Here is a 14,927-nt window from a genome sequence, read left to right as displayed (position 1 = left end):
CCTAGTAAAACACTCCCCTCACATAGTTAACCCTTCCACTGAATAATAAAGTTAACCTCTTCCTCCCCAGTGCCATTAGTACAGTGTCAGTGGTTTTTTTTTTTTTTTTTTTTGCACTGATCACTGTATTGGTGTCACTGGGGATGTCATTGACCCCAAGTCAGTTCCCCCCAGTGTCAGAAAGTCCGCCGCAGTCCCGCCATAAGTCGCTGATCGCCGCCATAAGTCACTGATTGCCGCCATAAGTCGCTGATCGCGGCCATTTGTATAAAAAAATTTAAAAATCCCAGTATCTTTCCTGCCATTTGTAAACGCTATAACTTTCACGTAAACCAATTAATTTACACGTATTGGGGTTTTTTTTTTTAGCAAAGACATGTCGCAGAATGCATTTTGGCAGAAATTTTTGACTAAATTTGATTTTTTAATTTTTTTATACTGGACATGTTTTATAGCAAAAAGTCCAAAATATTGTTTTTTTTTCCTCAAAATTGTCAGCCTTTTTTTTTATAGCGCAAAAAATAAAAAACGCACAGGCGATCAAATACCGAAAGAAAGCTCAATTTGTGAGAAAAAAAAGGATATAAATTTCATTTATGTACCGTATTGCATGACCGCGCAATTGTCCGTTAAACTAGCGCAGCGCTGTATAGCAAAAAATGGCGTAAATTGCAGTATCTATACCAGTTTGTAGATGCTATAACATTCACACAAAGCAATCAATATACACTTATTGGGATTTTTTTTACCAAAAACATGTAGCAGAATACATTTTGGCCTAAATTTATAACTAACTTTGAGTTTGCTATATATATTTTTTATAGCTGAAAATAAAAAATATTGTTTTTCTTCAAAATTATTGGTCTTTTTTTGTTTATAGCGTGAAAACTAAAAAGCGCACAGGTGATCAAATACCACCGAAAGAAAGCTCTATTTGTGTGAAAAAAGGATATAAATTTCGTTTGGGTGCAGCATTGCATGACTGCGCAATTATCAGTTGAATTAGTGAAGCGCCGAGTAGCAAAAAGAGGCCTGGTCATTAAGGGGGGTAAATCCTCAGGAGGGCAAGTGGTTAAGTGGGGGATGTCATATTTAACTAGAAAATCTACAATTTCTGGGGAAATTGTGTGAAGTGTTCTTGCATCCAACCCTAACCAAGTGATTGATCAAATGTAAAAAGTGCACATGGCAAGCTTGAAGAAATGCATTTCAACTTTTATTTTGCAGCTAACAGTCTAGCCTTGGTCACTCTGCTTCCTGGTGACTCACCTTCGGTTGCTATAGCAACTCACTCACTCAGTCACAGCAAGCTGAGAAGAGCTTTTATAAACACACTGCTCCAACTTGCTAACTTCACTGGCGGTTGCCATCTTCAAACGGTTGTAGTTTTAAAAGTATAAATCCTACAGTGAAGAGCTTTATATTGTGAGAATCACAAGACCCAGACCTACATTGTGATGCATAGTATGTCTCTGAAATATTGAAGGCAAAATGAAGGCACAGTCGCAGTTTAAAAATGTCCCTTAAAATTTCAGGTGTTCTTATTATAGCTAAATTTGCCACGCTAACTCCTCCCACAGTTTTTACACTACAAAGACAAGTAATATATCAAAATGTGCGGATTGTTCCCGATTGGATTGCTATTACTTTGTGGAACGTTTCGCCAAATGGTTCACAAAATATTGCGGTTTTTGTGGTGAAATTTTCCCATAGGAATGAATGGAGCAACTAGAGTGGGAGCTGACAAAGCTACAGTGTGGAAGGAAAAATCAGGACATGATTTCTAAACTGCCATCACTCTGTCATTTTCAAGCCCACCTACACATATCTTACATCAAAACGTTCAGCTAACCCTGCTGCCACTAAAAATGTCCATGGCTAAGCCATAGTCCTGATAGTTTTCCCAATATGACAATTTGTTTGCAACTCACGCCGCCCATTGACATTCATTGAAACTCCACTCTAGCCACCTCAAATTTTAAGGGCAATTTCTAAACGGCGACTGTGCCTTCATTTTTAATGCTTCAGAGACATAATATTCATTAAAATGTAGGTCTGGGTCTTGTGATTTTCTCAATATAAAGCTCTTCGGTGTAGGATGCATAATTTTTAAACTACAACCATTTGAAGATGGCAACCGCCAGTGAAGTGAGCAAGTTGGAGCAGTTTGTTTTTAACCGCTCTTCTCTGCCCTTGATGTAGAGTGAGTTGCCATAGGAACCCAGGTGTGTAAGCAGGCAGCAGAGTGACAAAAGCTAGAGTGTGAGCTGAAAAATAAAAGTTGAAATGCATTTCTCACTCTATCAAGCTTGCCATGTGCACTTTTTAAATTTGATCAATTGGTTAGTGTAATGTTTACTATCTTTACTCCAAACACTCCACACAGTTACTCTGCCCACTCCATAAAGTTATTCTGCCCAGTTCAACCTTTTCACAGTTACTCCAGCCACTCCAACCACACAATAGTTACTCAAGCCACTTCACCCAGTTACTCTGCCCACTCCAGTTGTAGACTACTGGTGGAGGCAAAAACACTTCACACAATTTCCCCAGAAATTGTAGCTTTTCTAGTTATTATTATTATTGGTACTTGTATAGCACCGTCAGTTTGCATAGCTCTTATATTATACTTTCCCATCAGTCCCTAACCTTCAAGGAGCTTATAATCTAAGGTCCCTAACTCACATTCATACATACACTTACTAGGGCAGATTTAGACAGGAGCCAATTATCTTACTAGCATGTCTTTGAAGTATGGAAACCAGAGTACCCGGGGGAAACCCACGAAAGCACAGGTAGAACATGCAAACTCTAGGCTGGTAGTGCCTTGATTGGGATTCAAACCCTAGTGCTGATAGGCGTAAGTGATATCCACTTAGCCACTGTGCTGCCCATGACATTTGATTTAGCTTAGAGCAGAGAAATCTTGGCCCTTTGTGAAATTGATTTTGCACATATTTTATTCCATCATGTATACAATACCCTATTTGAGATATATATATATATATATATATATATATATATATACATACATATATATAATATGTATATATTCCCTTTGGCTTGCAACACTGGGGCTAGTAACAATACGCAGTAGGGGATTTTTGTTTAAACTGATTTTGCACATTTTTATTTAATTTTGGATACATACAGTATTGGAATAAGTACCACACTTTTTATTTATCTGCATTGCATGCTGCAACATTTTGAGTGCCTCTGGGGCTTTCTTCAAGCTCCCTTAACCACACCAAATCACTTCCCTTAGGTTCTTGAGGGTTCCTTCCTTACCCACTTGACCTCCGTATGATTTACCCCCCTTCATGACCAGGCCATTTTTTTGTGATACTGTGCAGCATTACTTTAACTGACAATAAGGCACTCATGCAGCGCCTTGCATAAATAAAATTTGTCGTTTTTTTTCCCACAATAAATAAAGCTTTCTTTTAGTAGTATTTGATAACCTCTACATTTTTATTTTTTGCGATATAAATGAATAAACATTTTTTAAAATAAAAAAACAATATTTTTTACTTTGTGGTATAAAATATATTCAATAAGAAAATTTTAAAAATCAAATTTCTTCATACATTTAGGCCAAAATGTATTCTGCTACATAGTTTTGGTAAACAAAAATCCCAATAAGCGTATATTGATTGGTTTGTGCCAAAGGTATAGTGACTACAAATGGCGGTGTATATATACTGGATTTTTTATATATATATACATATGCTAGTAATGGCCACAATCAATGACTTATAGCGGGACTGTGATATTGCGGCAGACAGTCTGACACTAACTGACACTTTGTGAGAACCGCAGCAGAAGCGGTGCTCTGGTGGCAGGCGTGCACCCCACAGTGGTGGAAGTGCAAAATCACGTTCTTAGATTGTAAGCTGTAACGAGCAGAGGCCTCTATTTCCTGTTGTACCAAATTGTAGTGTAACTGTAATTTCTACATTTATTTTGCAAAGTGCTGTGTAAACTGTTGGTGCTATATAAATCCTATATAATAATAATATACAAGATTTTGCACAGAACGTCAGCCCTGTAGCAGTAAATCTGCTATAGGGCGGACGGCAAGTGGTTAAAAAGTACTTTTGTGTTTGTGGTTTTTTTTTTTTGGTTTACAAACTGTTTGAACCCCCAACTGTAAGTGAAGGCATGAATGTGCTATACTGACCAGATGGAATCATTTCCCTGAAGTAGTTGGGTATCCAGGAAGTTCAAACTTGTTAAAATTTCTTGACTTTGTCATGTGGGATTGCAGCTAATTTCTCATTGAATAAGCACCAGGATATTTTCTGTTTTACCTGAGCGCTTGTTGGAACCCCAGATTTCCGTGCCCTAGCTAGGGTTTGCTTGGTTGCAGTAAACACAAACCATATCAATTTAAATTGGTTATGTTATGTGCAAGAGCAGTTTGAGATTTAACAGGGCTTCATAGGGGTTTTTGGGGATACTTTTCCCCAGAACTGTGTAAATTAATTGGTATACTTTCATCCAGAATAATTCTCGAGCAATCCAACCACACATTCGCCAGAGTACCAGCTAAACCACAGCCCCGGAAGCACCAGTCCGAGCCCCTTTGTGCAAGTTTGGCTATCCTGGCAGGAAATATATTCCATTAAAGCAGTACTTCTGCTATCAACTGTCTGTTGACCTTCCTTATTTTCCTGTGGGCCTGTTACTGCTGTTTTGGCTATTGAGTTGCCAACCCCTTGACTTATTGCTTGGGGATGTCCAATGGTTTAAGACTGCCCATACATTGTACAATTTTTCTTTAGATTTACCAAAACCATAGGAGGCCAAACCTAAACACTTTTTATGCAGTCAGGCAGGCCCTTGAATTACATAGTTGAAGGTAAATCTAAAGGAACTTGAATAAGAAAATTGTATGATATATGGCTAGCTTAAGAATCAATTCCTGTGTCCTGTACTGCATGATTTAGGATGATATGGAATTTTCCGATGTTCCATAATTCTTATTTTTGAGAACGTAAAGGACACCGTTCCCTTACCTTTTTCCTGTGGGATCTCCATACTGCTTGCTAACAAACTGGGGACTCAAGGAATGGGCAGAACTACTGTATATAGGTACACGTTTGTGTACCTGAAGGTAACTGCATATAACCCGTGCAAATCCACAAGACTGGCCTCTCATACATGGATGTTCTGGGTGCTGGCCATTGTAGTCCATCTCCACTCTCCATTTAAGAATATGAAAGAATGTCAGCTGCACTTCAATGCTCTTGCAGTATTTTAAAAATCAATGAGTTGACTGCATACAGTAATGACTTCCCCTATTCTTGTAAGCAAGCAAGGAGCGGTGAATGCATCACGGGTGGAGACATTACTGTTTGCAGTCGGTTCATCGATTATTAAAGCAGAGCTCCACCCAAAAGGAGGAAGTTCCGCTTAATGGCCTCCCCCGCTCTGGTAAATCAATGGAACTTTGGGGGGGGGGGGGGTATTTGAGCGGGTATCTGGTTTTGACAGGTACCGACTCCCACTTCTGCTGCGACCACCTAGGTGATCGGAAGCTGAAGTTCTTCTCTAACCCCCCCTCCTCACAGTCTTCTGGGACACGTGTCAGGTCCTTGAAGACTGCGGGACCATTCACAATGCGCAGCACGGCTTGCGTATGTGCATAGGGCACTCAGCTGTCACAGCTAGGTGCCCACAGTTAAAATTCCGGTGAGGACAGATGACAGGAGATGAAAATAGCTGAGATGAGCACCCCGCTGGCTTGAAGGACAGGTGTGTGGCTGTTTATTAAGTCAGCAGCTGCAGTTTTTGTAGCTGCTGCCTTAATTTTTACACCGGAAACTTAAATATTGCAAGAAAATCGAAGTGGCGTGTGACCGACCTTTTCATATGCGTATAACTCATGGTCTAAGAATGAATTTGCATGTCCTGTACTATACTATAAGATATGGAATTTAGAGACGTCAAAATTCCCATTTTTCGTCTACTTAAGTGATAAGTATTAAAATACAATATAGTAACTGTTCATTTTTTGTGACATTTAATTATCAAAATCTTTCGTATTTTCTTAATTAGAAATAGATGGGTACTTTGATGATGGCTAATTATGCATGTTTTCAGCTCTGCTGCCAACAGTTTGCAGATATGTGAGAATCTGTGTTTGCATAAGCCATGGGTGGATAGTGTTACATGAATAGAACGTAGCAAATATGGTAGCAGTCTCTGACATCAGGGAGTTAATGGTTCACATAGAACATGGAGTAGAAAAATAAAGGCAGTTTTAGGTTTTCTATGTTTATTTGACTCCAGTGCTTAAGGACACAACTGGTAACAGTCCTGCTTTCACATGCTCTGATATTCGATGGACACTGCTGCTAAATACAGCATGTGATCAAATGTTGCTGTTCATCTGGAGTTCTCTTTTAATCATTTTTTTAAGCTCTTGGGGATATTTGTTGCATGTGCAAGTGGCACTTTGTAAAATGTATTAATTTTATGTTTCAGATTCCACCCAAGAATTTCCATTTCAGTCTCTATCATCTTTGGTACAACATCATCTGTCTTACATAAACCAGTCACATGAGGTTTCAGATGAAGAGAGTTTTGTACCTATTGTCAAACAACCTGAGGTAAGCACAGAGAGCCCTGAGCTCAATTTGAATTCAATGTCTCAAAATATAAAGGATTTTGAGGCAAGTGAAGAAATAGACAACATAATTAAAGTAGAAGATGTATCTGGTATATGCAGAGAGAGCCTCCAAGATGAAAGCGGATCTTTCTCAGTGTCTGCAGATGGTCAGAAAGCTCTTGTACAAGAAATTAAAGTTATAGATATGGAAGAAAGTGACCATAAATCCGTAGTGGAAAACATCACATTTTGCATTTCTGGGACAAATCTGAGCACTGGAAAAGAGACTTGTTCAACTCAAACTGACTTTCCCGTCACCTTGGATGAAAATTGCAAAATGAATATGATAGTCATGCCTCGGGGCATTGTATCACACCACTCAACAAATGAGATGATGGATCACAATGTTGAAACTGCCAAAGAAGGTATAGAAGGAAACACAGATGGGAAGTTTAGTTGCAGAGGTGAAAATTTATCTGGTGGACATACAGACACAAAGCTTACAAATGTCAAAACTGAAGATCCATTGACTGGCATGAATGTTTTAGTTGCAGCAACTGAAATGCCTGAAGCTAACTCTCTGCTGCCTTTGAGCACCGTGATTCTGGCTCCTGACTTGACATTAGACCATACGCTGTTGCATGGCATCATTCTACTGAGTGAAATGGCTGAACTTGAAGTGGAGAAACGAAAGCAAGTGGACAGTAAGTTTATTTCTCTGACCTATCCAAGTTGTGATGTTTTGCTTGAAGGGAAGCTTAAGATAGATATAAAGCCAAATATTATTAATACATAACCAAATGTATTTGTCTTAACACAAGCAGTGTGAGTGAATTTTAGCCTCTTGCAATCTAATGTACAGTTTGTACGGCAGAGTTTAGAGAGGGCAGGGACAAGCAACACAAGGAGCCAATCCGGTTTGCTGCAATGCAAAGAACATGCTGATAGAGGGAAGAGAGCAGAGTGAAAAGAAAAACAGCATAGTGATTTTCTCAATGTCCAGTCACAAGTTGGGGAGAGGACTTGAAAGTAAAAGTGAAAGTGCAGCAAAGAAAGATCAGGTCCCCTACCCTGCTAGATAGGGAAATGTGAAGCAGAGCTGTGTAAAGCTGGGCATACATGGCCCTCTGGCTGATCAAAAAAGCTGAACAGATTGCCCACAGGTGGATGTGGGAATCTTTCCCACTGTGCCATTGTACAAACCCCCCCCCCCCCCCCCCGCCCGCCCGCCATCAGAATACACTGATTAGCGCTGTAGCCAACTGGCTGCGTGCACTGATCGAAGCACAAGTTTCTGATATGCCTGTTTTTGAAGTCGATTTTTCTATTGACTTCTCATGAATGAGAATGGCCATAGATGGATAGAAATTCTCAGGACTTCATTTAGCAGCTGCAGTGGATATAGAAAAGAATCGCCCCCTTTAAAAAAAAAAAAAAAAATCACATTTTTTTGCTTTGCGGCCTGAAATGAAGACACGCCGTTTTTGTTATATCCAGCTGTGTTTACTCTAAATGAAAGATATATTAACATGTCAGAAAAAAATTTCATTTAAAAAAAATTCAAAAACAGAATCACTTAATTAAAAAAATTATTACCCTCTTGTGTCACTGTAAATTGGCTCTTGCATATGAGTTTCATCTGTGCATTTAGTGGTTTGCCAGGAGTTCATATTTCAAGTGAACCTTTGCCCACACTATGAACATTTAAAGTTTTCACACATTCCTAAGTGGTTATTAGTGCGTCCTAAGAAACACCCCCACGCACTGTTATGGTGGATGTGGTGGAGGGGCATTTGCACTGGTATGGTGGATGTGGTGGAGGGGCATTTGCACCATGTTGCACCCTAAATACAGTTGTAACATTGTACAAAGGGTGAACTTGTCCTTTAATCCAAAATATTCCCACACAGTACCTTTTTCTGCTAGTGAGCTCATCTCCCTGTTAGTATCTCTTCCTATGGGCATACTTATTGTAGATATATAAATTGATTGGGTCCTTGTGCTGCTTCTTCATCTCACTTGCCATGGAAAGGGACTGCAAGAGGCTGATACCAGGTCAAATTCAGGTACTTTAAATGCATTTTTAATGCAAGCTGCTTATGATGTATCATTATGAATACAGAGCTGCATTAATTTGTGTTCCTATATTTGCCTACAGTTCAGCTTTAAGGTTTATTTGTCTTGAGAGAAATCTGTAGCCAAACCTGATTCTGAAAATCCTAGTTGTTCACTTATTAGTTGCTGCTACTTTCACTTTAATGCTCTCTGAATCACTGACCCAGCATTGGCATTATAAATAAGAAATTCTGACAGTTTTCTTAAAATTGTGCCTGCGTCTGTCTTTTATCTGTGAAATAAACCCTTGAACACCAACTGAGGTAGGGATGGGTTAAATAGGGTATTTCAAAGTCATACAGTATAGGACATGGGCTTAATATTCCTAGACCCTGGGTTATGGGCTTGTAACTTCAGGTAATTGGACACTGGCAAAGCTTTTGAGGACACACCCACTGGGCGCCTCTATAACACCATCCCACTTTGTGAGTCCTCAGAAATAATTCTTAGCTTAAAGTGGAGTTCCACTCACCCTGTCAAAAAAATAAAAGTCAGCAGCTACAAAAACTGTAGCTGCTGACTTTTAAAAAACAGCCACTTACCTGTCCCTCAGTCCTATGGTGTGTCCCCCTGCAGCCCGTTTCACCGGCCGCCCTGTATTCCTGGAGGTCGGCATCTTCAGTGTGGGCACCCGGCTGTGACTGCTTGCGGCTTCACAGCCGGGTACCCACTGCGCATACGCGAGTAGCGCTAAGCTTTGTGAATGGTCCTCTAGTCTTCGGGGACCTGTCACGTGTCCCAAAAGACTACAGGGAGGGAGGGAGGAAGTGGGAGCGGGTACCTGTTAAATTCGGGTACCCGCCCCCCCGTCCCACCCCAAAAGGTACCAATCCTTAATGGGGAGTGGGGCAGCATTCCTTAAAGCAGAACTTCCCCTTTTGGGTGTACTTGAGCTGTGCACCACATGTGACATCAGATGGACCGGGACAGAAACCAGACCAGGGAACGAGGCTTGGATTACTGACATCCTGAAGACATGCTGGGTTGTCATGATGCGTTTTGCACACTTTATCAAAGTGATGAGTGGCCCAAGTACACACCTTTGTAAGCCTACATGCCTGAGGACAGTGCAGCCATTTACAGCTATCTCCATCATAGTAGTACCATCTCAGTGCTCTTCTTTGTTCCTCCCAGTGAGCACCTTTAACTCCTATGGAAGCTGGTATGCAACCTCTTCTTTACCTTTGCCACCAGCATGGTCAATGAGTTATTTGACAACATCCTTTTTTTCTGTCATATTTTATTCTTGGCTCAATAAACTCTGCATTGTTTACAAGTTTACTTTTTCAAGACCTGGTTATTGAGTCAGTCTTGTATGGCACCATCTTGTGGTCATTTACCAATAGCGCTCTTTCCTTTTGGTTTTCACAATATAATATTATGCATGACTGAGTCCCTTGTCATAGGCAGGTAGCTTGGCACAAGCTACCTGCAGCTGCTGTCACTTATGATTGCTATACACAAATTAATTTTTTTTTCCAAAATTTGTTTTAAGAATGTTCGATTTTCTAATTGTCAGTGGGGTCAAATGGCGTTTGTTTTTGACCACATTGATGAGAATATTTGAAGGAGCAGATTAGAAAACTTTACACAAAGAGGGGGAGGATATAAATCTTCTATATTAAAGTAGTACTAAGGCTGAAACTTTTTGTGCATGGATATAATTATTTTAAATATAATGCACATTATTGCTAAAGTTTTACTTTAAATTTAATTAAAATGCCTTATATTACACCCAGTCTATCAGCCTCCAGCTTCCCTGTGTTGAGATGCTGCACAGATCCCTTAAAGTGATTCTATATGTTTGATTTTTTTTTTTTTTTTTCAAACAAACTTGTCATACTTACCTGCTCTGTGCAATGGTTTTTCACAGAGCAGCCCAGATTCTCCTCTTCTGGCGGTCCTCCACCAGCACTTCTTGCTCCTACTGCCTTCAGAGTGCCCTCATAGCAAGCTGAAAAGTATAGTATAGAGTGCCCCTATTGCAAGGTTAAAAAAACTCAGCTTTTATCACACAGCTCGACAAATTCTAGGTTGCCATGGCGACCAGAAATTGTGGCCTGGTACCTGGGCACCGGTCAGCCCACTCACTCCGGCAACTCCCAATGCTCTATGCCCTGGACCTGCAGCTCCAGGCGTGGGGCAACTGATCCTTCTCTCTCCCCCTTGTTGGTCTCCATAGTTTCCCTGGAAGAAGGCAGTAGGCTGGGCTGGAGTCCAATGTTCGGCTGTCAGGCCCGGTGTGAGTTAAGCACTTTAAGCACTCTGAAAGGACAGGTTTCAGCCTTGTCCATTCTTTTTCAAAAACCTCTGGCTTCGTTCTCTCTTGTCAAAGCTTTTATTCAAGGTGTATCAGCCCCCCTGTACAGCACCATGTGCTGTTTTGGGACTTCAACTTCTCTTTGCCCTGCAGTAATCACCCTTTGAATTCATCAGGGATAACCCACTTAGATTAAATCACTTGCAAATTAGCCTTTTTGGCTGTTGTCATGTCTGTCAGACATGTCCTTGAGCTGCCAACTCTCTTGTAAGGAACAATTTCTCATTCTTCACAAAGATGAGGTAGTCTTCCGACCAAGACCATCTTTTCTTTCCATCAGTCTTCTGCCTCAATGAAGATCCAGTCCGTCTATCTTTGAGCCCTGTTCCAAATGACCCATAGGAAATTGCTCTTCATTGCCTGGTCATAGCCATCAGTCTACCTGAAAACTATCTCTTCTATCAGGAAAACATACTCCCTATTTGTCCTACCCCCAGGACCTTGCAAGGGACATCCTGCTTCAAAGCCCTCTATTGATAGATGGATAAGACAACTCCTCGCCGGAACTTACACTCTAAATCACAAAACTACTCTTGCCCCACTAGGTTGATGGATGTTTCCTGGGCATTCCAGCACCAAGCCTCTGTAGCCCAGCTTTGTAAGGCCACCATATGGTCCTCTGTTCATACCTTTTTAAAGGTTTAACAGGTGGATCTCCAATCTTCTGCAGATGCAGCTTTCAACCACAAGACAGGAGCACTCAATTTTGGGTCTAATGACCCTTGTTGTTCCTATTGGCACAGTTCTGTTTGCCTAGTTGTTTCCCACCCTTCTCATTCTGGGATGTCCCATGGTTTGCAAATATTCAGCCTGTGTCCTATCCTGTACTGTACAATTAAGATGAGAGGAATTTTTACTTACCTGTAAACATCATATCTTGGAGTACAGTACAGGACAGAGGCTACCCTCCCTGCTATTTCTGGGTTACTCTGCATTGCTTGCTACAAAACAGAGGCATGTCTATGAATATTCAGCCTGTGTCCTGTCCTGTGCTCCCAAGATCTGGAATTCACAGGTAAGTCAAAATTTCTTTCTTTCTTTAAAACAGCTTAAATAGGCATGTGAATATGCCTGTAAATTTTACTTGCTTATAATTTTAGCAATCTAACCTTGTCCCCAGAAGGTGCTAAAGAAATTACTTATATATATATATATTTTTTTTTTTTGTCAGGTCTGCCAAGTTATCATGTGAAACCATCCCTTGAAAGCCTGTTGGCTGCTAGTACTCAAATGTTGATGGAGATGCTTTCTTCCTCAGCCCTGGATGGATTGAAACCTGAGTCTATCAAATTACCCCGAGAACTATCTCATAATAAAACATATAGTTGGAAGCAAGGAAAAAATAATCCAGTGAGTAAGAGAGAAGATCTTACAACCTTAGAGATGCTAACAATCTTTTAATATATGAGCTGATTTTTATGACGTGTGTATTGTGTCAATTTGTCATCTTAATGTTGTATTGTTAATACAAATGAGTAATGTGTGAAATGATCATCTCTAAAAATTGGCTTCATCTTTATTATGTGCAGAATTTTTCCCTCACATCTGCTATTGAGGTTATGGACTCTGTAGAACTGGACTGTAGGGTAAGGCTTGCAGAGTTACAAAGGCGATACAAAGAAAAGCAAAGGGAATTGGCAAAGCTGCAGAGAAAGAGAGACTCAGAGTAAGTTTACCAAAAATCTGTTTTTGCTGTCCCCATTCCCTGATATTTTTAAATATGCTTTTTACTGAATTTTTACAAATATCTTACATGAATTTATCAAATCATATATGATGTGCTACTGTTATATGAAAGTACACAATATATAGTATACAGGTAAGAGGTGCCACCAGTAGTTTGTAAACACCTATTGCTGTCATAGGTGATAAGATAATTGATTGGTACAGTGATATGTAGTTCTGTCTAGCCAATAATAGATGGGAGTTGCAATGTGTACACTTTATTTCTTATAGTTTACACATACAAAAAGTTATTACTATTCCTCACTATATACATGTGCAAGGGACACATATAAGGAAGATCAACAAATTAAGGGAAGTTATGGTTAAAAAGGTTGTACAATAGACAATTCCTACACGTACTTTAAATGGTACTTGTGTGTATAAGTGTATCTTTGTGTTCAGAGGGAGCTGTATATGCTTTCATATACAGACTATATTTACGGAAGTGTTACACTGTGTTTGTTTTGGAGATTGACTACACTAATTCACGTGAATGAAGATTAATCATGAATTTGACCTGTTAAATTAAGGTGTATATTTGCATTTGTAATTGTCCTAAAAGGTTTTTGCAAAGGTTTTCAGTGGTTGTATGCTTAGTATATAACTGAGTTCTCAAATAATGCCTAGCACACGATCTCACTTGGGAAGTGACTTTTCAGCCTAGAGCTGCAGCTATAAAGCTTGGGTGGGGAACGTGACTAACATGTGCTTAGACACAGGAAGGTTCTCTAAATGCGGCTTTATTCTATTAGATTTCCCAAAATGTTTTGTACAAATACCTGTATGACCATTCATTTGAAAATATGGTGACGTAACAATTGTTTGAAAGTGCTTCTAACATTTTTTTGGAATGAATGCAATTTCCCAAACAACCATATGCACTGTTAAAAATTCAGTCACTCAAAATAAAAATAAAAAAAGATTCCTTCCTGCTCCTTCAAATTTTCTTGTCACTGTGGTCGGAAAAAAAGTCGATTTGACCCTACTAACAACTAGAAAATTAAGTTTTTTAAAAAGGTAAATTATTTAACAGAATTTCTACTAGTGTATAGCTAGCTCAAGTTTGCAGGCTGTAGATGGGAAATGTACAGAGGATTTGCTCAGGTAATTTTTTTTTGCCAGTACAGGCACAGATGGTGATCTGTGATGCTTTGAATCTCATGGGGAAACAGGGAATGGTTTTGGCAGCGAAGGGGACATTGCTTGCCAAACTTTTTTGTTGTAAAGATCAGAGGGAAGTAAACGTTGTAGCAATTCTTCAACTATCACCAGTGTCATCCTGGCCAACTGGAGGACACAGACTCTTAGACTGTATAAAATGTTTTGGTGTTTTTTGTTTTGTTTTGCAGGGCTAAGCTAGGTTTACTTTTGTATTGACTTGTTTGAATAACCAATAGGTTTAGACTGTTTGTAGGCCTGGCTTATTTTTATTTTAAAAAAAAAGTGCTTTACAGTTGCAAGAAAAAGTATGTGAACCCCTTGGGATTACGTGGAGTTTTGCATGAATTGGGCATAAAATGTGCTCTGAACTTCATCTAAGTCACAACAATAGAAGAACACAGTCTGCTGAACATAATACTACACAAACATTAGATGTTGCCATGGTTTAATTGCACATAACATGTAAACATTTACAGTGCAGGGAGGAAAAAGTATGTGAGGCCCTAGCTTAATGACTTCTTCCAGAGCTAATTGGAGCCAGGAGTGAGCCAACCTTAACTCCAATCAGTGTGATATAGGATGTGTTGCTGACAGCTGTCCTGCCCTTAAAAAACACACACCTGTTTTGGGTTTACTGGTTTCAAGAAGCACTGTCTGATGTGAACCATGCAGAAAAGAGCTCTCAGAAGACCTACGATCAAGAATTGTTGACTTGCATGAAGCTGGAAAGGGTTACAAAAGTATCTCCAAAAGCCTTGATGTTCATGTGTCCACGGTAAGACAGACTGTCTACAAATGGAGAAAGTTTAGCACTGTTGCTACTCTCCCTAGGCGTGGTCGTCCTGTAAAAATGACTGCAAGAGCACAGCGCAGAATGCTGCATGAGGTAAAGAAGAATCCCAGAGTGTCAGCTAAAGACCTACAGAAATGTCTGGCACATGCTAACATTTTGTTGACACATCTACAATAAGGAAAACATTAAACAAGAATGGA

General features: G+C 39.8%; 1 protein-coding gene across 6 annotated transcripts in view; it reads left to right on the top strand.

Annotated features, from left to right (window-relative positions):
- Positions 1–14,927, top strand: part of TNRC18 (trinucleotide repeat containing 18) — a 454,956-nt gene that overhangs the window by 186,277 nt on the left and 253,752 nt on the right. For all 6 annotated transcript variants that reach the window (XM_089684713.1, XM_089684717.1, XM_089684716.1 and 3 more), the window contains exons 10-12: positions 6,490–7,317; positions 12,220–12,398; positions 12,578–12,714. In XM_089684713.1, coding sequence (XP_089540839.1) covers positions 6,490–7,317; positions 12,220–12,398; positions 12,578–12,714 — 1,144 coding nt within the window. The remainder of the gene's footprint in view (positions 1–6,489; positions 7,318–12,219; positions 12,399–12,577; positions 12,715–14,927) is intronic.

The sequence above is a fragment of the Staurois parvus genome, unplaced genomic scaffold (genome assembly GCF_062004578.1).
Source record: "Staurois parvus isolate SC_StPar_1 unplaced genomic scaffold, SC_StPar_1.0 ptg000353l, whole genome shotgun sequence".
Lineage (NCBI taxonomy): Eukaryota > Metazoa > Chordata > Amphibia > Anura > Ranidae > Staurois > Staurois parvus.
The sequence above is the reverse complement of the archived record's forward strand: the minus strand, read 5'-3'. Positions and strand labels throughout refer to the sequence as shown.